This window comes from Balearica regulorum, chromosome 5 (genome assembly GCF_011004875.1).
Source record: "Balearica regulorum gibbericeps isolate bBalReg1 chromosome 5, bBalReg1.pri, whole genome shotgun sequence".
Taxonomy (NCBI): Eukaryota; Metazoa; Chordata; class Aves; order Gruiformes; family Gruidae; genus Balearica; species Balearica regulorum.
In genome coordinates this window covers 69,007,701-69,029,741 of record NC_046188.1, presented here as the reverse complement: position 1 = coordinate 69,029,741, position 22,041 = coordinate 69,007,701, and the positions used below count along the sequence as shown (strand labels likewise).

The window sequence follows — 22,041 nt, the reverse complement described above, 5'->3', positions numbered from 1 at the left end:
AGTGCTAACCATTCCTCCAGTCAGAACAGAGGAGCTCCAAACTGAGAGCCCAGTTTGGTGAACCACTGACTACCCTGTAGAAGTTGCCCTCTGCCTAGAGTAAGCAGAGATAACTTTTGCCTGCTGGGTAGTTCATTTTGCTGTTCTTGGCTCGGTCTCAGCAAAGCTTGTGTTGACAGTCTTTAGAGAAATGCCAGCTCTTGTGACTTGCTTGTTAAAGCCTTGGACGTGTCATTTCTTTGTGTAGATAACTTCCATGTGGTGCAGATATCCTGGGGCTTAAAATCCCAGGGCTACAGCTTCCAAAGTGACTAATAATTTTGAATATCAAGGTGGTGTGGTTTTTTGTTAACTTGTTAATATCTCTCTCTCAAATTCCTCAGTGGCCTATGTGAGAGGTGATAAAAGGGAACCTGGCATTCAGAGAGTTGGTGCTTGATGGTCTATAGGAAAAACATGCCCCATCTTAAATTAAGCCTAAAAATGACAGAATTTCTGTTTCTCTTTTGCACCTCAAGTGGAAGTCAAAAGGTGTATTTTGTGGCCCTGTGATGCCTTGATCAGCACGCTTAGTTCCCTGGAAGGGAGGACTTGAACCTTTCTTTGTATCTTCTGTTTTGTCTCATGTTTTTTACCTCCCTTTCTTGTCTGTCTCTAAACCTTTTCCTTCACTGTCTGTCTCTTTCTCTGCCCTCAAAGTCTGGGTTACCTGCTCTCCTCTCTCTGCTCCTTTGTATCATCCCTGGGAAGGCTATCCACATCACCTATGAACCAGGCTGGCAGGCCTTGGGGGCAGATGCTTCCTCATCCTTGCAGCAGGTAACCTTTCTGGGGTTGGGGAGGGGTGGGACCCATCAGCCTCTCGCACTTTCAGCCTTTCGGATCTAGCTTCCTTTTATGCTAACTTCCATTTTTATTTTTATTTTGGTTTTGTGTTTTTTCTCCATTTGGTTTTCCATCTTGTGGCTCTGAAGCTGTCTCCTGGTACCAGATGAGCAGTCTTGATAGCATAGAGCAAGTGTGCTGGAACCCAGACCTCTCAGCCTTGTTCACTCATGTTCTTTGTGTTGCTCAGCAGGGTTTCTTTAGTTTTGTTTTTCCTTTTGGCAGCTTTAACAGGATTTGCTGGCCTTTTAAGGATGTGCCCATCAGTCAGGTTGGTGGTTTGGCTAATGATCCATCTGGGATTTAAATGCCAGGTCCCAGAGAATCTCCAGGACTGACGTATTTTCAGCCAGACAGAAATGGAGGGAGCAACCTTCCCGCTGGCTCAGGGGATGGGAGCAAGCTCTGTTCTAGGTCACTTTCTGCTGAGCAGTGATAATGCTTGTGGGCCCACCTGTAAAAGGCAATGAGCAGACATTAGAATGGGGAAAGCTGTTCTTACGCTTTGGGTTCCCTTTGGGTTCCCACACTCAGCTTGCCTCTGCAAGCCTGTGTGGCTACCCAGTGTTCCCGTTAACTTCTGCGACTCCCCAAATACCAGTGTTCTGGACTTGGAGTGGTCTTTAAAGGGCTGGCACACCCTGTGAGCTCATACCTGGGCTCACTGAATGTAGTCCTGCTGATGGCTGTTCATTAATAGCTTTTTCCAATTCATCCTTTTCTGCAGCAATCCTTTCTTTACAGAAGGGTTCTGCCTCCTGTGTCCTGGGTGCCATTGTCACTGTGCTTTACCATTTGTTGGCTCTCATTGTTCCTGTCATGGGCTGGGTTGGCACTTGGTCTGTTCGGTGGTTGTGTGGTGGCTTTCCTGCAGCACAGGTGCTGCCCTGTCTTGATGGAAGGTGGGATAGAGAGGTGCTTGCAGGTTTCTGGCAGAATAAGCTCAGTCTGCCACAGAACTGCTGATGGGTGGGAGATGAAAGGTCCTTGGAGCAAGCCAGCTTCCCTCAGGCACTTCTGTGATGTCTGAGCCTTTCTAGATGCAAAAGCAGATGTTTCATAGTTAGGTTACCTGCATAGTAACAGATACCTTCTGATACGGTATCTCTCCCTCCACCCACCTTCCTGCTCCTCGTGGACTTGCTGCAGGTCGATTCCATTTTATTTGCTGAGTTCCAGGCCTGGAAGGAATCTCCAACTTTGGATAAATCCTGCTCCTTCCTGGACAGAATTTATCGAGAAGATGTAGGACCTTGTCTGGACTTCACTAAGCAGGAGGTGAGTGCTGGAAAAGGAGGGCAAGAACTGTGTGGTCGGGCAGCACCAAGTTGCACCTTTGTGGAGGTGACCTTTGCACGTTCATATCTGCACTCATTTCTTTTTGCCACAGCTGTCGGAGCTGGTGCGAGTGGCTGTGGAGCAGAATACACTCACCATCGAGCCGGTTGCTTCCCAAACGCTGCCTGTGGTGAAGGTGTCAGCAGAAGAGTGTGGTGGGCCAAAGTAAGGAACCGTGCTTACGCTGTCTTCTCCTCTCCTTGCTACCGGTCTTTTTGTACCATTGAGTGGAGTTTGACCAGGCCTTGTGCAGTCAGTGGAGTTGAACAGTTCAAAGGGCTCAGCTGAGTGTTCTCCGAGCTTGTGACCCGTGGTAGTTCAGCTCAACTCTTTACATGAGAAGGGGAATTAGCTCAGCTGCTGTACTGTAGTTGACTGTTTTGGGGGATAACCTAGTGATGTGTTAGTGCCCTTGGCTTGGGAGAGGTTTAGGTATTTTTTTCCCTTGCAACTTGTTTAATGTTCTCTGAAGGTGTGTTTGTGCGTAACCTAGGGTGAAAGGATTAAGTCAGAGCTGTGCTATGTCATGTTCTTGCATCTTGTGAGGTTTGAGCTTACCTTGCACTCCTGCCCTTGCTGGTGCACAGCCGTGTTAGAGCCTAGGTCAGAAGAGATCTCTTGCTGCGTATCATCTTCCCCACCTGATGCTGTCACCTTGCCATCAGAATTGGGGCTATGACCGCTCCAGAGCTTGCGTGACTGTATCTGCTGTGTCAGACAACTTGAAATTTGCCTCAAAGAAGAGGAGCTCTAGCAGGAGTGATGTGATCTTCCAGACTAAGATAGGGGATTTTACTCAGCTATTGAATTTAAGTTCAGTCAGGGCTCGCTCTCTTTGTTCTTCCCTCCCTTACCTTCAAGCAGAGCACCTTCTAAGCAAAGGTGTTCCTGTAACAGTAAATGCTACTCACATGCAGGTTTCCTACCACGCTGTTCTGCATTTTCTGTCATTTCTAGACAAATTGTTCCATGAGTATGTCTCAGGCCTGTTCCAAGAACAACCCATCCTGTGTTTATCCTTATCAGTTTCCTTTTGATTTTTTTTTTTGTGTCTTCGCAGTGGGTTCCGGTCACAAATTGTAACGTAAGTGAACTATTTATTTTTTAGTCAGTGATCAAAGATCTCTAATCCATTAACAAGTTACTAACTTAGTACAACTTAGCAACTTTGAGGCTAGAGCTGAACTAAGCTAACTTTTTAACCCTGTTTAATTTCCATCCAGACAGGATGGTCAGGAATCTTGCTATTGGCAATAAAGGATGCAAAAGGAATTTGTGCCCCTTTGTTTCCCAGATGCAAACTGCTGATTTTTATGGCAACTTTGGACCAGAAAGGAGAAAGCTGGGAGGTCCCTGCCCAGGCTGGGACCTACCAGACCTACTTATCTGTACTCTATAGTAAAGACATCAATGCAACAGTTTGAGGAGTCGAGATAGGCAGGGACTGAGTTGGCCGCTAAGTGACATTGCCTGTATAGTATCAGAACAAAATGCTGGCCAGGAGGTGCTGAAGACAGCTGGCTTTCATGATGGCATGTCTGGCAAAGTGCCCTGGGGTGTTCACATGCTGTGCTTTAGGTTTCTTCTAGCTATAGTTGTGATAGCTGGGGTTACACCAAGTGGTACCAACCAATCCAAAAGCGACCAGTAGAAGTCTGCTTTTTTCCCAGTGTGCTGCAATGCTCAAATTTAGGACCTCTTTAAGGTATCTCATTTACAAATAAGTCATCTTGCACCTTCTGAGGATTTGATCCCTCTAGGTTGTGTTAATATTTGGGCTAGGATTGCTTCTCATTGCATCGGAACACTTACAACCTGTGCTTCCACTCTTAGCTAATATTTGCCTTGATAGCAGTGGAAAGCAAGCACAGGTACATACTCAGAAGCTGTCTGAAACATCTGCTCCTGTATGTTGTCATCTTCCATGACCCACAGAGCAATTTTTTGCAGCTGGGGAGTGACGTCCCTCTTCCCACCATGCAGGCACTAAGTGTTTGGGGAACGTGGTGATGACTATGCAGCAGAAAATTCTACTTTACTGCTTTAAGTGGTGATGAAGGAAGGGCAACTGGCTGGTGCTGGGAACCGTTTGTCTTGCAAATAATAGAAGGAAATGGCAAGAAAATAGAGGCATGCTGCACCTTTGCTGATTTACGTCTTTTGATGGTCTCCTTGGGAGCTGAGCTGTCTTGAAAAGACAATTTTCTTCACTTGATCTGAAGTCTCCTTAAAATTGTGAAGCCAAGCTTCTTCCTTGTCTGCACAAGAAGGGATTGGCTTGTTCTTTGGAACTGCAAGACTTACCCAGAGCCCCCTGAAGTCAGTACAAAGTCACTCCAAGTGGCTTCAATTAGAGTAGCTTCAAATCAGGCCCAAATTAATTAATAGGATCCTAGCATAAAGACTGCAGCGCGGCTTGTTTTGAGTTCTTAGGACAAGCAAATTCTGCTCAAATGCTGGATTTATCTGTTTTGAGGCCAGGTTTGGTCCCCAGCCGGCATGTTTGCATCCCATCAGAAAAACTGATATGCCTGAGCAGAACTCCTTCAGCAAAAGCCTTGCCTTGAATATGGAGGAAATGTGCAGAGACCAGATGACGTTTGTTATACTCTGCTGCAGCCTCACTTCTTTAGTATTTTCTGTGGTTTTGTCATGGGCTGTGTGCCAGGGAAAGGGTACAGCCTTGGTTTGCTTGGGCATGGAATAATCATGGTTCCAGCTATTTAGCCTAAGGTCTCCTAAACTTGCCATTTATGGAATCTGTCTAGGAGCAAAAGGCTCACATCAGTCATGGTTCAGTTTGGTTTTTTTTTTTTTTTCCTTCTTCATGCTGACTGACGCAGGTCTGGCTTCTGAGCTCCCACTTCCATCTCATGGGGATAGTCTGGAGGTTGTTGAATTGCTGTACTCTGCCATGCCACTGGATTGTTGAAGGCTGAAGTGGTTTTTTTCCTTGCCTGCAGGAAATGTGCTCTGAGTGGTCTCCCCAGGACTTGCAAGCACCGCATCATGCTGGGGGATTCTGGGAATTACTACTACATTTCACCATCCTGCAGGGCCAGGGTGAGTCTTTCACCTTCCCAGGGTGCCTCCACCCTCCAAAATTGTTCCAAGCCCTGAGATGGAGCTCTTGAGGGTCAGGCCTCAAACTGACGAAGACCTGTGGGGCTCGAGTTTGTCCCTGAAGTTGGGGGTTGCTCTTGGTTGATGATTAGGGTGCTGGTTTCCAGCCCTGCCTCAGGCTCCGGTGCTCTGCCTTATGTTCCTTCAGGCATCCTCTCTTCAGTGTGTTTGCTTTCCATGGTTTGATTCAGGACAGGGCTTTGATTGTTTTGCTTTATTACTATTTTTTAATTCTCCTTTGTAAAACACAGTAATTTTCTGCTCTTTAAATGCTGGCTCTTGTTACTGTTCCAGTACATATCAGTGACTCAAATGGTTATGAGAACAAACTGTCCTTTCTTTGGAGGGAAGGGAGAAGGTGAATGATTTGCTGTTGGGGCTCTGATTCAACGGAATGGTTTAGAAGTTTATTCTTTCCTGAGTTGCATATCAGAAGAGCTGGTCCTGCAACATGTGGCTGTTTCTGAGACAAAAAGTTGGTTTTGTGCTTTGTGCATGGACTTAAGTTGACTAATTTTTGTCACTTGCACCAAAGTACCCTAACGTGTCATGAACACCCTCACCTTCCTGCACACGTGCTTTCTGCCCAAACCGTTAACTCCAAAGATTTTCATTCAGAGACAGTGCTCTTTAAAGGAAGATTGTGTTCTTTGCTGACACATTAAACAGCGATTACTTATGTCTCAAATATGCAGTAGATTGGAGTTCTTCCCCAGTGTGTCTCATGGATAGTGTAATATCTTGGGATGGGATTGCAGATGCCCAGAATTTTGATATTTTTTTAATGAGCTTTCTTCTTAACTCTTTCCATCTGATGGTATGGGTACTATTTCTCAGGTGCTGAACACTAAGATCTTTCCTGCTGGGTGCTGTGCAAGCCTCTTGACAGGCAAAGCAGTTCTGTAGCTGACTTTTTTTTTTCTCTCTCTCTCTCTTTTCCTCTCTCCCTCAGATCACAGCGGTGTGCAACTTTTTCACATACATTCGCTATATCCAGCAGGGCTTGGTGAGGCAGGATGGTAAGAAGGGATAGTAGCTGGCTGTGGTGGGGATGTCTTCTGTGGGCCATTGGGACAGGAATGGGGCCAGCTTGGGGTACCCTGAACTCCTTGTGGCTTTGAGAAACAGTTAAATGACAAAAAGGTATGAGCAGGAGAAGTAGATGCACCTATTCCTCGCTCATCAGCTTGTTGGGAACTTTGCCCTGGGGTGGAGCTGGTAAGGGGTGACCTGATGGATCTGTCCTGCTGGACCCTCCAGCACATCTGCTTCCCTTGCTTTGGGGATGAGCCTGGCTGGGCTGCACTGAGCATAGCATAACGTGAGGTGGTGTCCAGCTGTGTCTTGCTTACTGATTTTTTTTTGGTGTGTTTTTTTTTTTTTCCTTCTTTTCCCCTCACTTGTTTTGCTTTGCAGTGGAGCTGATGTACTGGGAGGTCATGCGGCTGCGGAGAGAGATGTCTCTGGCCAAACTTGGGTTTTATCCCAGTGACATGTAAGCAGCGGCCTGAGCATGGAAGGAAACTGCTCCTGTATGAATGGCTTGTCAGACGTAGTCTGCCAAACAGACGAATGCCGTGCCTCTTCTGCAGTGGGCCTTGCTCCCTCCCCGCCCTCCCTCCGCCTGAAGCTGATCAAGGAGCAAGAAGCACAAATTCTACCTTCAGCTGTCTCACTTCTCCAACTGTGACTGGAACGCAGCTGCCAAGCTACCCCCTCAGAGCTGGGCTGGCCCTGGCTGCTCTGGGGTGGCCACCTATAGACTGTCCTCTATGGAGTCTCCTGTATGCAGTATATATCCATTATTTTTTTTTTTAAACTTTTGTTTTTATATGCAGTCTGCTTTGGCATAGTCTGAGGCCAGCTCTGTGCGAGGCAGGAGTCCTGGACCTTCTTTGTAAGCAAGTCTTTCAGGACAGATGCTGGCTGTCTGTCCATCTGTTCCACTCATTGTCTGGGGTGGAGGGTGCTGTGCCCAGCCGTACACCTAGGTCCTGCTGAGCACTTACTTCCCTGATGGCCCTGTAAATGCCAGCAGCACACAATAATCTTATGGAGAGCCATGAACAGCCTGTTTCCAAGTACTTCCTCGCTCCTTTTAAAGGAGCCTGCAAGAGAAGCTTTCTGCCAGCTGAGTCACAAAGAGGGATTTGTGTTTGTGCTTTCGATTTGGCACTGGGTAATCCAGGCTGGGGGAACAGCCGGAGCAGAGGCCAGAGCTGTGCACCTGGGGCCTTGGACAGAAGAAACCGAGCGGGGAAATTGCATAACTCGCAGCTGCAGGATGTTTTATCCTGATCCAGAGAATCTGCTGCAGTTGTCACAGGCAGATGTGGACCTTGATGGGTGCCCTGTGACAATCCTTGGTGCAGAAGTCCCCCGTGGTGCTCTTGGATACAAACCTTATCCCCAGACAGATGCCTTTGAGCTGTTCCTGCTCTCAGAGTAGCTTTAAGCAGTACTGGCCCCGCTGTTAAGATAGAAACCATGGTCCCAGGCTGGGTTCTTTATGTCTCCAGAAGGAGTATGCCCAGGCTGGGTACAGTCTGGAGGCCCCAAAATTTTCTCCCCAGTATTGCATCAGACCTAGAGATGAGTGTCCGCTGGGAAACCCGGCTTCTTCTGGGCTGCCGTCCCCGGTGAGGAGATTTGAGACATCTTTGTGTGCATGTGAGGGATGTGACTGCTGTTCCTGTATGCCTCAAATGTGCTGGGAAGGATGTCACTAAAGCTGTAGTAAAGTGGAGGTGCTCTGTAGCCCGAGCTCAGGCCCAGGTTTGTCTGTACAGAACTGTGTTAAAGCCACGGCAGTGTTTTGTAGCCAATTTAGCCTTTTTTTTTCAGCGATTGTGGAATCAGCTCAGCCGCTACCCACCCTGGGGGGGTTTCATCTCTCATGGCATTTCTGCACTCTCGACTGGCATGTCACTCTGTCCCTCTGCCGTCATTGCAACTCTCATCTTAGCGAGTTGATATCCAGAACTGGATCACCATCCTCAGCTCCATCAAGCGTCATCCTCTCCTGGGAGATGCTACAGTAGGAACTCTGTATCTTCAGTGGAAGAAGATTAACTGAGCTGCTGTGGTTTCATCCAGGGGAGGGAGGAATAGATGGGGAAGACAAAAGTTTTGGTTTGGAATCTAATACAAGGACAGCTTCACGGCAGATCTGAGAACCTTCTGTGGAAGAACCCCACGAGCACAAGCTTTCCTGTCACTGAGCACACTCGCAGTATGCTGCCGAGTTGCTCCTCAGGGGACTCCTTTCCTTATAGCTATACTGGCGTGTGGTATTGTTTGCAAAGGGTTAGTAGCTATGTGAAACTTGAGTCGTCATCTCCAGAGCTGGGAGAACGTGTTCCTGACAATACGTACTAGCTTTGAATCCACCTCCTTCAGCTCAGGAAGGCCTGACCTGTAAGTCCAAGTTGTTAACCCCCCAGCTCTGCTTTTGCTTCCCACAGCCGAGTGCCCAAACTCATGCTGCTCACCCTAGCTACATGAGTGTGTATATCTGCTACTCTTCACCAAAGGAATATGTTTCAAATGTGGAGTAAAAGCCTGGAAAATACATCTTTGGCAAGAGTCTGGCTGAGTCTTGAGCTAGTGATAAACCTGCATCTCTTTTGGTGGTGTCTGCAGACTTGTGGCAATTTGACATCAGCTTTTCCAGAGGGGAAATGTCTTTTCCCAGCTGCAGATTTCAGCTCAGGTAAATTCTGTCCCTAGCAGTTTCTCCTTGTATCTGTTCCCCCTGACCTTTTGATCTCTATGTGTCATCCTGTGCCATTAGCTGCTACATTGCACAACAGACGTGGCTGCATTGCAGCACTGGGAAGGAGATGATCTCTGTACGTAGGAGATGATCTCTGTACGTAGGAGATGTTTTGGTTTGTGGGATTTCTGCCTTCCCCCCCCCCAGTGTCACTTTGTAAAGCACTTTGAGATGAAAGGAATTAGAGAAATGCATTGTATAAGGTTGTCTTACATTTAAAACAAAGCAGAGAGAACAATTTGTAAATTAATATGAAGTCACTCCGTTAACAGCGGGATGGTTGCACCCTGCTCTTTAATAAAGGAAAATAAACATTTGCTATTAACCTCTTTAAAGGTGTGGCTGCAGTTCTAGGGTTGGGTTGATTGGGGGGGGTGTGTGTGGTGGCCAAGGGAAAAAAAAAATCACGTTTGGCTGGCATTGTGCTCTCTGCTTCTCTTGCCACCATGTGTCCTAAGGGCCTGGGGTTTTAATGCTTTTCTTCATCCATCTGCCTCTCCTGCAGCTGGCTGCTCCCAGGTGCTCTCACTCAGGAAGTGACAGGGTTTTATCACAGGTATTTCTTGGGACAAGGCAGGCCTGCGTGGTTCTTGCTGAGTGATGCTGAGGTCTCTTCCGGCTCAGTTGCGCTCTGCTTCAGTTTACTGGCTTGAAGCATTGCGTGGGATGTGCTGGCCGTCCCAAAAGTTGGCTAATTCAGTGATCTTCCTTTTCCCTCGCAGGGCTGAGCAGTCTCCTGCTTTTTCCACCATCAGCAGGTGGAGGCAGAACTGTGGTGGGAGCCTTTCGGAAGCTGCCGTTACCAATGGGCCCGGCCCTTAGTGGCGTAGAGTGAATGTTTCTCTGGAGACTTTTGGGTCATGGACTCCTCTTTGGCAGGTCTTGTCTTGGCTGCACGGGGGCCTGGCACTTGGGATGCAAAGGAAGGAGCTGGCAAGCGAGTTGTAGCAGCACTGGGGACTGAACTTGCTCCTGCTCTTCAGGTAGTTCCCCCCTGCTTTTAGCTGCAACTTGATTTGAAAAAGAACACCTTTTCTTATCTGAAGGTAGGTCCGGCTCCTGCAGGCCCTTTCTTGTCCTTTATAGATGGAGAAGGGGGGCTGTGGCTGGGTTCCCCTGGCCCCAGCCCAGGTGCAGCTCTCTGTGCCAGGGCAGAGGCAAGCGCCAGTGAGTGATGGCAGCTGGTCGTGGGTGCAGCGTGTGCCTGCCCTGCAGCAGCTCTTGGACTCCGCAGGTTGGGAAGTTGGGTCACTCTGCCTTCACTAAAATAATTTTTCTCTCTTCCTGTGTTTAGCTGTGGATGTTAGCATGGAAGATCTGCCATAATTTCTTGGTGATGGCAGTGGAGGGAAAAGGCAAAACATCAAATGCCTTTGGGAAATGAAACAGAGGGACAGCCAGAGCAGAAAACAGGATTAGACCTCCTGGTAGTAACGGTTCTGGGACCTGGGGCTTCTCTTACAGTAAAGGTAAACTTGCATGAGGATAAGAGAAAGACTGGCCCCAGGGAACCTTGTGTCTCCGGGCGAGGCAGTGCTGAGGTCCTCCCCAGCCAGGGGCAAGGAATCTCTGAGCACCCGTGGGCTTCCTCTGGGTTTGTGCTTGATGCAGAGGTGGTCAGGCCTTTGCCGTTTTTCCTGGTTGTATGCAATCCTGCGACCCAGACACTGATGCTTGTGGTGACAGAAACATCACCATGACCTTCTCCACACTGTGTGTAAAGCCAGGAGCTGGGATCCTGTGTCGTCCCTACTTGGGGTGCCCTGAGACACTTAGCCAGGGCCCCCCCAAATCTCCCTGTCATCCTTTTCCCTTTCCATTCCTGTGTAAACGTGGGCGTTAGTGCCTCCCTCTGATGGGATGAGCTGCCCTTCACTGCTGTTCTCAGGCTTCCCTGTCCTGCTCAGGTTGGTGAGGGTGCATAAGATTTTCCCTGTCTGGATTCACACTCATTGGCATTTGACATCACGGGAAGGAGAGAAGAGCAGCGCTGGAGGCAGCTCAGATCAACAAGTGCCCAGAGGAAGGGGCTGCCACCTCTGGGATGTGGAGAACCCCAACAGATAGCAGGGATGCTTACCCAAAGGTCTTATGCCTTTCTCTAAAATAACGTTACCATTTTTCAAACAGCGTTACTATTTTATAGGACAAGTAATCTGGGCGTGGAGAAGGAAACCAACTGTTTATCGCAAAGCAGGAACAGAGCTGGTGGTGTCTGCCCATCCTGCTTGTCCCCTCACCGTCAGCGCTGGAGAGAAGGGGAGCTGCCAGGAGACCCAGAACAACATTCTCCTGGATGGATGTGGACTTCAAGGAGATGGCAGGCAGCCACCAGGACCGACAGCAGATATGATGGAGTATTTAGAGGGCTGTCCAAACTCAAAGCTGTGTCTGCAAATCCCTTCCCTGCTCTCCTCTTTTTCTCTGGAGGTTTGGTCCTAGCCCCTGCAGCATGGCCAAGCAGCCACAAGAGGGCACAGGCAGACCAGGCAGGGACTGTCCTCCCTGGCTGTGCACCCTGCGAGAATGGAGCATCTCCAGGGTCCTCCCTCACTTCTCCTCCTGCCCCTGAAGGCATCGCACCTACTGACCTGTCTTCTGCAGCCTCTTCTCAGGTGTAATTTCTGCAGCCTTCCTCTGCTGCTGGCAACGGGAGTTGATGTTAGGTGGGTGCCGTTCTCCTCAGGCAACTGGAGGGTAAGTCTGTGATGTGGAAAGGAAGGATTTGGACTTCTTTAAGGGATCCTTGGTTAAGCCTGAGGAATGTTGCAAAGCACTGAGGATGGCCAGGTGAGAGACTGTGAATGTTTTCCTACGTCTGGTTCTTTGGGTGTAATGTCCTTGCTAGAATCAGTAGGGATTGCTGTTGAGAAGCTTCCCTGGGGCTGGGAGCTGAACCATGAGCTTGGCTCCTAAGCTCTATGGTCTGAGAAGATATCAGCCCTGTCCCTTATCCCCACCTCTTCCACCAGAGCTTTTCTGCTGTTTTGCCTCTCAGAAATAAACCAGGATCCAGTTGCCAGACCCTTTCCATGTCCTCTGACCAGAGTCTCTGGGTTCTCTTGTACATGCTGCTATGTGAATAGCATTTCTCCTTGCACCCATTTGCCCCACAACGTAGGGCCTGTTAGCTGGTCCTGGGCCAAAAAAGAGCTTCAAAGGGGTGGTAGTTCAAACATCTGCCTTTGTAGATGTGTTTGACTTGCTTGAAGGACAATGAGCAAAGGCATGGGAGAGGTTTTTGTTTTCCTTCCTCTCTTCCTCCTAAATCCTTTTCCCTGCCATAAACCATAAAGGTGATTTTATATTGTGTCTGGAGTTCCGTGTCCATAAATGAGCTTTTGGGCAACCCCCTTTTGCATTCTCATGCTCTGTAAGGTGAAAAGCATGTGTGTGTGACCTCGATCTCTTCTTGGAGCTCATGAGGGAGAGGGCAGGTGGGAGCTGACTGTCTATTTGCCCTGGAGATGCCCTGGTAACTGTAGGACTGGAGAAGGGTGTGCTGCGGAGGACAGTGATCCTCAGTTATCCCTGTGACAATCCATGCAGAGGCTTGGCCAGCTTCAGTAAGGATGCTTTGTGGTAGTACTAGAGACATATAGATGCACCAGGACAAATGTACACATAGCTTGATAGTGTATCCATCGTGCCACCAGCATCTTCATCAACAGCCTCTGATGTTTGTTAGTATTGTCAATAACCAAATTTACAGGATGTGAGGTGTTTTGGAGTGGCACCAAAACACGGATGGTCTGGCACTTCAAGCAAAAGGGACCAGAGATCTTCCTGTGTTTTTTTTCCTGCACCGGTTCTAGTGTGGGTTATCCTGGGTGGTATCAGTTCAGCCATCTGTCCTGGAGCTTCACTTTCCCCATCTGTCGAACAGGGAGATGCTTAGTTTCCACCATGAGGTAGATATTTGGGGCACACCGTTTAGGACAGCTTCTGTCTAGAGCTCTAGTAGGAGTGCTAAGGTGTGTACGTACGCTTGATATATTTGGTCTGCTTGTATGTGGGGCTCTGAGCATTTGTACGTGTATTCATGGCTGGGAGGGACAAGGGTCTGCAGGTCCAGAGTGAGGCATCTTAACCTGGACTGCAAAGGAGCCTGGGTTTGGACCAGAAAAGAGATATTTGACATCTCTGATGGACGTTAGTGTTGTGCACAATGAGGTGCTTTTAGGTACTTAGATGTTCATACATGTTTAAGTGCAGAATCTAGGAGGCTTTGAACGGCAAGAAGAGAGAAACCAGGATACGGGACCTAGAGATTTGGTTGCTCATGGCAGTTCCCTGCGTCTGCTGGTCCTGTCCTTTATCCTGCCTTCAAAGTTACTCAAGGTTTGCACAGGGCTGTAAATCAGGCTGTCTTTGCACAGTCGGTCAGGCTGTCCCCACATGCACAAAGAGATCTATGTTTCCAGGAACCAACAAATGAAAGGGGTTTTTTGTTTGTTTCAGGTGCAGACAAAGAAAAGGGAGAAGGTAAGTAGATGGCTTCAAAGTCAGCTATTTCAAGGCTTTCATGATGACTAGTAACCTTCCTTTATGACAAAGGTATCAAACTGGCAAGGATTACTGCAGAATAGGCAGCACTATATCAGCCGCAGGGGAAATTCCAGTCGTTTCAGAAACTCGGGGAGCATTGCCCTGCCAGGAAGAAGTCGATGTCCTGGCACAACTCTAAACGTGCACGTAGCACTGAGGGCTGGGGCTGGTCAGCCCTGCCAAGGCAACACGTTCCTTATAGGAGCAGTCCCAGTGGTGCCACTGGTGCTGGAAGCCAAGAGGTCAGTTTTGCTGTTTATCATGTCAATATTTCCATGTTTGTGCGAGGGTTATTGGGCTGAGCTGAAAGGAACTGAAACACGTTGACTTTAGCCAATCTGTTAACGGCAGATGGACTTTGTGCTGGTTTACGTAATGTTTACAGGATTGTCGGAAGCCAGAACGGGCCCCCAGTGGGGTAATTCCCATTTGCAAGAGATGTGTTGGATGGATAGCAAGATGCCTTCTAGCCCTGCTTGCTCTGTGGCTGCGATGATACCCTTCAAATTTTGGTCACCAGTGAAATACCGCAGTTGCACACCTGTTGCTGGGGGCTAGGTCAAGCAGAAAGATAAAGTATGCCGTTATCTACTTTGTGTTGAGGTTGAGTGGACAGGGCTCAGTGGACAGTGAGGTCCCATCTAGAAGAGATGATGTGTGCCACAGGGAACTGCGGTAAAGCAGCTGCAAAGCCTGTGTACCAGGCTAAGCAGCAAAGGATCTTCAGCGTCTTCTTCACAGCAGGTGTCCAAAGAGACCGACCCCCCCTTTGCTTGTCAAGGGGCAAATCTGAGTTGTCGGTGATGCCTTGGCTCAGGAGATGTGATAGCACCAGCTAGTATGATCGAGCAGAGAGACCGCAGGAAAGTTTGCGAAGGAAAAGATAATTCTTAGCTTCCTTTTGGCGAGGTTGAACTTGAAATGATTCCCCTTGTGGGAGCAGATATCGGACCGGGTTAGCTGAACAGGAAAAGTTGAGTCATTGGCACGTGTCTGGTTACTTAGAAATAACGGAAAGGCAGTTTGCAGCAACTGGTGCAGGAGTAGTGAGCCCCAAAACAGCTGCCCATGGGACTGTCTCGGAGAGGGGAGCTGTGGAAAGGAAGCTGAAAGAGAACTTGGGGGTGATCCCTAGAAAGCGTTTCAGTGAAAACTGTAGCACTTGTTCATGTGCTACTTAGAGAGTTGTCAGTGATACTCGCGTGGGCGCACGGAACCTCATGAGCTTTTTGTACAATACCAGAGACTTCGTTAACATTTCCTATTTATGCTTCCATTTGAGTTCTGGGACTGCAGGTTTTCCTCTGGCAGACGTAGACGTGGTATTGGCTCAAGGACAGCTCTTTGCCCTTAATTCCCCTGGCTCATTGTGCTAATTCTGCTCCGTTAATCACCTTAGAGTCAATTTAAGATGCCTCATGCCTATGGACATGTATGTCAGTCAGGGTTCAAAGACACCTTTGCTCTTTCTGCATCAGAATTGCAGCTGGGGCTGGAAGAGGGGACTTGTCCATTGCCTTTGGTGACCTTCCCCTTTGTCAGGCCAGCTGACAAAAATGATAAGGAACAAAGCACTGATCCAACTTTCGGTCAAACTGGCGACAGTGCAGTGGGCTTGACAAATAAAGTTTCAGTGGGAATTGCAGCAGTCTCTAATGGTCCCACGAGTGGATGACAAGCTGGGTGAAGTGTTGGGGCCACCCAAAAAGACTGACAGCTCTGGCTTGCATTCAGCCTAAAGACTCTTCTACACTAGGAAGGCTGACAGAGGGGACGTGAGGACCAAACCTTGTTCATTTAGCACTGAAATGATATGCATGTGCCTGAGAGAAGACCTCGTGTTTAACCACCTGCTCAGGTTGTCTTTCCAGCCCCCCGTTCTTCTGACCAGACCATGGGTTCAGTGATACTTCACTCCTGGTTTGCAAAGGGACTCCTGGTCTGACAACTAATTTAGACACATCAGATGCTACAAGAAGCTCTTTAAAATCCTCTGTGACGATTTCGAGTTTCCCTGTCCTCCAGATGTGTTGGCTTGGGCTGGTGCTCCTGGGTCCACAACTGAGTGATGGGATAAAACTTATCTCCTTTGCAGCAGATGGTTCTTTCATTTCACAGGATATTTGCACAGAGGGAAGAAAACTCTGGAGGTAATTTATTCCTACTCGCTGCTCATGGCTGGGCTACACGTGAGTTAGGTCAGGCCGGTCAGTGCCTTATCCAACTGAGTTTTGAAAACCCAGAAGTAATTTTGCTGTTGTCAGCAGTAGTGTCACTAGCTTCTCTTCATTACGCTGATTTTAAAAGCCTGGCTTTACACGTTCAAAATGCACAAATATCTTAAACCCTCTTGCAGCTGCAGCATGTGTGCTACCACACTCTGACTTGCCGTCACTGTCTTGGCAACACTGCATCTGTGAGAGCCTTTCTGAAACATAGGTACATTTACAGAATATTTTAACAGAGACCTTGAAAATTGTCCCTTTCTGTTTAGAAGTGGTTACAGAGACGTTGCGGAAAGGAAATTGCTTCTTAATCTATATCCCCTGTTTTTGTGTGTAATTCATTTGGGCATCACGGGGCAGACTGATGCAATGTCTCTTTGCGTTTTATTTATGGATTTTCAGTTATGCAGACAGAAATGTTCTTAAAGTCGTAGGATGGTTTGGGTTGGAAGGGACCTTTAAAGACCGACTAGTTCCTGACTTGTCCAAGGTGAGAGACAGACTCTTATGCTGCAACATTCAAGCCCAGGCATTTTGTTATTAGGCAAATTGTTGATTTTTTTTTTTTTTTTTTTTTTGCAGGGATGTGAAAGGAGTCATGATGCTGGAATGCTGCTACGCAAAACTAACACTGTAGCTTTAAAGCCTTCCTGGTGATGCCTTGCCCTCCAGTGATGCTGGCTTGCATTTCAGTTACATACCTTTACCGAATCGGATGTTTAATTTTAGCATTTTGTGAGCTTCAGCATGATTGGGAGACAAGAACGAGCAAGGGACTGGAATTGGTATTGGCAGCAGCACTTTCATTTATGTTCACACTTTGAGTGGGGTTTTTTTTTCCCCCCTGCCTGAAGAATAGGCTTTTCTGCTTAGGTCCATTTGGGGCCATGGGTATGGCCTAAAGGACTGTTGACTTGCAAAGGGCAATAATTTCAACTCAGAGTGATTGATCTGGAGTTGCTCATAGGACCAGGAAGAAGGAGGAACTGGCTCCAGCTGAGAAACCAACGGCATCTTCTGCAGATTCAGAAACCAAATTTTCAGGCTTTATCAGGCATCTGTAAGCAAGGATTATTTTTTTTTTTTAAAATACAGATTTTTCTGGACTAATTCTAATGGCATTATGATCAGACTAATTACTCTGCTAAGCATGTTCTTTTGGTCTCAGCCACCACTTTGCCCATTCAGGGGCAATGACTCCCAAAATCACTCAGAGACCTTTTCACCAGAGGTGGTATGCTTTCCTGACCTGGGATGTTGTTTGGCACAAGAGGCACCTGAAACAATTTCCGTAGCTGCTACATAGACTTCTGGTAGAAGGGCAGTGAGATGGCACAGAGAAGGGCTTACGTGAAACCCATGAAGACTCCCAGTGAAGAAGGTTGATTTGGGCTGGACCCAAAGACTGTCAGGCATTCCACGCACACGGGCTCTGGCTTTCTGCTGGTCACCATAAAAATAAGAGAGAAATCACAGAAGAGAAAGCGCAGTATGGTTCCTGTTTTATATAAAACGGGTCACTGCTCAATGCAACAGAGGAGTGCAGATCTGGTAATTGAATTAAACAAACCAGACAAGTAGACCAGCTACACCCATTTCAACGAGGATGTATGCAATCACAAGCAATTACTGTGATGAATCTTCTCATTGTCATATACAAACTCAGCACCTGGCCAATAAGTTGCGTAGTTGTTTAATTGTGCTAAGAATGATGCTTCAGGCAAGGGTGGTGTTTCCAAGTGAGGATCCTTCTCATTGACCTTCTTCCCACTCGTTTCCTTAGAGTCTTGAATTTCTGCTGAGCTTCCCTTGGCTTCTTCGGCTTGACCCAAGTAGCCTGTGCTGGAGATTCAAACATCAGTGGTTAGCAGTGAGTGGAAGAGCTCTGTTACAAAACCCCGGGGTATTTGAGAAAGCAGTCATCATTTGCACCAGTGGCGCTCGTATTTGCAGCCAAGCATCCTCCAAGGCAGTTCGGTAGCACCTTAATTTATAAAACACAGCTTGCTGACTTGGGTGGAGTCCTCAACTATAGGTACAGCCTAAGACTAACGTCTTTGTCTCAGGGTCAGCACTACATGTAGTTGTAGCAGGTTATTGTCATTCGTGTTAGCATTCTGAGTGCTAGATACCCTTATCTTTTGGCTCACAATTAACCCTGGGCTAAACCCCCCACACACACACTTTCCTCCAAACTGGCTAATTCTGATCAAGAAATGCAACAGAAGTTATTGTGAGATCCTGCAAGTATTTCTCTGACAAAACTGGGCTTCTCACCAGCCATCTGGAACTGGGTATGCGTGCTGTTGAATTCTGCAGCAGGCTGATGGACAGTTTGTCTCCCTGGGGTGCTAGGAAAGGCATTTTGATACAGAGAAAAGCTGTAACCCAGGACTTGTTCAGCAACTAGAGAAGGCTTTGAGTCTAACGCCTGTCTGCCAGGGAGTCCGTCTTCTTGCTGAGGCTAGAAAAAACATTGACCGAAGGTAAAAAGTTGGAACATATTAATTTTATGGTTCAATTTTATATGGCTGTCAACACATAGCACTCATTAGCGTGAAATGGTAAATTTATCATCAATGCTCCATAATCCACAATCCATAATCATCAAACTTGCACCATGATGTTTTAGGAAACAACATTAACTTTCCACGTACATCATGAGCTGGCCTGCGTATCATAGGATGGGATCCCAGCTATGAGGATTTTTCTGTGTTTCATCTTGCTGGTCACAGCTGGGTGGTTGTGGCTTTTTCTGGAATGCATTTTAGTAGTTGTTTCCCCTGCCAACAGGCTTTTTGGCCTCTGTTCCCATTTCCAGTAGTTAATCTTACTGCTCAGCACCACCACTGGTTCTCAGCACAGGGCTGAATGTTCTTCTGTGAGGAGCTGGAGCGGCTTTATTAAAAAAAACCCCTCATTTTAAAAAAAATGCACTGTTTGGCAATGCACTGCTCACATGTAGATTTTTTGTGTGTGTTAACGTAACTGATATGCTGTAGTAATAATTGGACGGACATTTTGGTCATTTTGCATTATATTTATAGGGAATAGAGAAGTATACGGTAAATATATTGAAGCTGCTCTTCTGGATCTGTGAACTTTTGGACTACTGCATTTTCCTATAAACCCACATCGAAATGGATGTCTGCTACATATCTTTATTCAGGATTACGGAAGACTGTATTTAAATTAAACCTTTTTATATGACTCAGATGCTCAGCTTGAGTACGCTGCTGCTCAAAGAAACAAGGTGAATTTAGACAATTCATGGACCAGTCCATGATCCATGTAGAAAAGATTCCTTTGTAGTAAAGATAAATCACCTCTTCTGCAACCACAGTAGTGTATTTATGTTCAGACTCGATAGATTTCCGACTCTGAGTCGGGAAGTAAAGGAGTTTGTCCTGTAGCTCTGGTTGGAGTAATTGTTTTTGTGTTGCTTCTGGTCAGTGTTTAGGAAATGAAGTCCACGCCTATCCTAATTCTGTCAGCAAGTGAAATGTGAAAATAGTAACTTCTGTACACAAACGGGACTTTCTCATAATTATCTCCTTCTCCCTGTCTCATTTATCAGCAACAGGCTGAGCAGCATCGTGAACCTCCTGCTCTTTGAAAGACTTCTTAGCACCTTCTGAAAGGACTCCATAATGTTTTACTCCTTTTCTCCTCTCCCTCTCCTCCTTTGTTAATGGTCTAGTCAGAATTCTGTAAAATGTTCCTCACGTGTTTTCCTCGCTCTTCCTGGCTCCGCTCCTGGCTTAGCTGGTGAGTCCCTCCAGCTGAATTACCGGATTCCTGCAGTGGCTGGGCACGGCGGTGCTTCTAAAAACACACGCTTTCAATAGAAAGTGATCAGATTTTTAACCGACGTAGCTGGGGATCCTGGAGGATCTTAACGTCTTCCTGAAGAAAAGGAATGACATCTTGATTCAGACCTCAGTATGCTTGAACGGCGAATTTCCAGGATGCTGGCAGCGCCGTGCGGTGTTTCTTGCCACCGCTCTGCTATGCACAGGAAAATCGTGTTCAATAGGTCTGTCCCAGGGCAGTGTTAGCGTTGCCATGGGGGAATGATTCACCCCCTGGCTTGCTTTTCAATTCTGGAATTCTGTATTATTCCCTTAATGCTATTTATAACGCAGTTTTCAAACGGATGGTGATTCTGTGTCTGGAAATGTGAATGAAATATTTGCCTTACAAGAGACTAGCAACTTCACCGAGAGCCTGTTCTGTAGAAACTGCAGACAGCCAGGAGAGAGGGACAGCGTAAGTAGGACGTGCTATGGAAATGTTTCTGTATTATATTTGAGGAATTTAGATTTTTTTCAAGCTGCACAATAAATATATGATAATATGATATAACCCCAGTGTAAATGCCAAACTAAAAATTGCGTTTCTTCAGAGAAATGCACTTGTCATTGCCTTTTCTGAATAGAATTTAAAAAAACCTGTTGCAAGGAGAGACCTATGTGACCACGTATCTTCTTGCACTACCTAGGCAAAAACTGTATGTGTGAGCACCTTGAACATGTTTCTGACCACACTGATGCCACATACTAGGTATGTTGTGAAACCTGCAGTTTCCCAAGACATCTGGAATTGGACCATCGCAGAGTAAGTAAAACAGATGATTTTTTTTTTTTAAAGCAATATTGCTCATGGATGAAGACTTCTTTATAGGTCTTGCCAATCATAAATCTCTAATTTTTTTTTAGGTCATTAAGTAGCTTAAAATAGTCAGAACTGATGAACTTGATGCCAGGCATGTGAGTATTTAACATAAGAATATTAGGTGCATTTTATGGTGATTTCATGCCTTAGATTGCTTACCACCCGGGTGCTAATTTCAAGGGAGGGAGGGAATTGAAGAGGCTTAACTTCAACCAGCCCATGGAAAGTTTAGTCTGTTACAACTCACTGGCACTTAAAGTCAGATAAATTAAAAAAAAAAAAGACAACCCAGCCACTTGTGCTACGGGGTTCACAGGGCCACTGTGGTTTCCCAAGTTCCCAGCTGTAGGATGAGCTGAACTTTGGCTAAGCTGAGCCTAAGCTTGTGGAAGATAAAACTTGGAACACTGGCCAGCTTGATGCATTTTGACTAATGCCCGTGGATTCCTAGCAGAGCCACAAGCCCTGTGTAAAAGCAGAGAGGGTTTTAGCACGGCTGTGAGATGCGGCTGGAGTGTAGGCATCTTCATCCAGAATGTGAACTCAGAACTATTAGATCCTTGTTCCCCTTCAAGCTGTGTTGCGTTGGGATGCTCAGAGGTTCTGGGAACAGTTGTACTTCCAGGGAAGAAAGCCAGGTGACATATCAATTTGTAACAGTTCATTTTTGTGTAAGAGCTCCCTGTGTTTGTAAAAGGGGAATGTGTTTATTCTAGGATCAAATAAAAGTCCCAATAATGGGGCAAGGTAGGGTCATTTTCTACTTCAAGTTCTATGACTTCTCATAGAGTGCTTTCTGTGCAGGATGAGTTTACCTATGAAGCAATTAACGTGTACTCTGGAAAACAGTAGTGTTGACTTAGGGTAACAGATAAGCATAGACTGGCCTTCCCCGACTATCACTTTGTCTCCTGACCTAGAACAGCCTATGTGCTTCCTCCTCACAGCCTCTGTCCATTGTTGTGTGCTCCTCTATCGGATGACATGGTTCAAATGGGTTTATTTGCAAGAACCAACAGTCTCCCAGTTGTGTTGAAGCCTTTGGGCTGACCTAAAGCCAACTGAAGCATTGGATCAAGTTGATGGACAGAAAACCTGCTGCAGGCTGCTTACCATCGCTCTGGATGAGCCATGAACAGGCAGAGAACTGAGGTCTAGACAAATTGTAAGAAGCTTCTACAGAAGTTTTCACATCAATTTTGTTCCCAGCTGCCTCCCTGAATGGCCTGGAGACTGATTTTGAATGGCCGGGCAAATCTTTTTACTGGAAGATCTCAATTTCTTTGGTGTTTGTTCCCAAGATGAAGATAAGCAGCACCATTGTTCCTGGGCTGTGCGAAGGCTACCAAAGAAATCTGTCTATCAGCAATGCTATAAAAATAATTTCAATAATTTTACCATGTGAAGTAAAAAAAGGACCTTCTGCAATCACCAGCTAACAGCTTGTCTATAAAAAAAAACAAAGTTAGGAAA

At 46.8% G+C, this 22,041-nt stretch overlaps 1 protein-coding gene across 4 annotated transcripts in view; it reads left to right on the top strand.

The window, feature by feature from the left end:
* RAB3IL1 (RAB3A interacting protein like 1) overlaps window positions 1-18,062 on the top strand; it is a 31,138-nt gene extending 13,076 nt beyond the window's left edge. For 2 of the 4 annotated variants that reach the window (XM_075755435.1, XM_075755437.1), the window contains exons 6-11: window positions 2,035-2,163; window positions 2,276-2,388; window positions 3,284-3,307; window positions 5,187-5,286; window positions 6,299-6,365; window positions 6,763-18,062. In XM_075755435.1, the coding sequence (XP_075611550.1) occupies window positions 2,035-2,163; window positions 2,276-2,388; window positions 3,284-3,307; window positions 5,187-5,286; window positions 6,299-6,365; window positions 6,763-6,845 (516 nt within the window). In that variant the 3' untranslated portion in view covers window positions 6,846-18,062. Of the gene's footprint in view, window positions 1-2,034; window positions 2,164-2,275; window positions 2,389-3,180; window positions 3,308-5,186; window positions 5,287-6,298; window positions 6,366-6,762 lie in introns of those variants that run through there. The other 2 variants (XM_075755436.1, XM_075755438.1) reach the window with 2 other exon arrangements.
* Window positions 18,063-22,041: the final 3,979 nt, after the last annotated feature.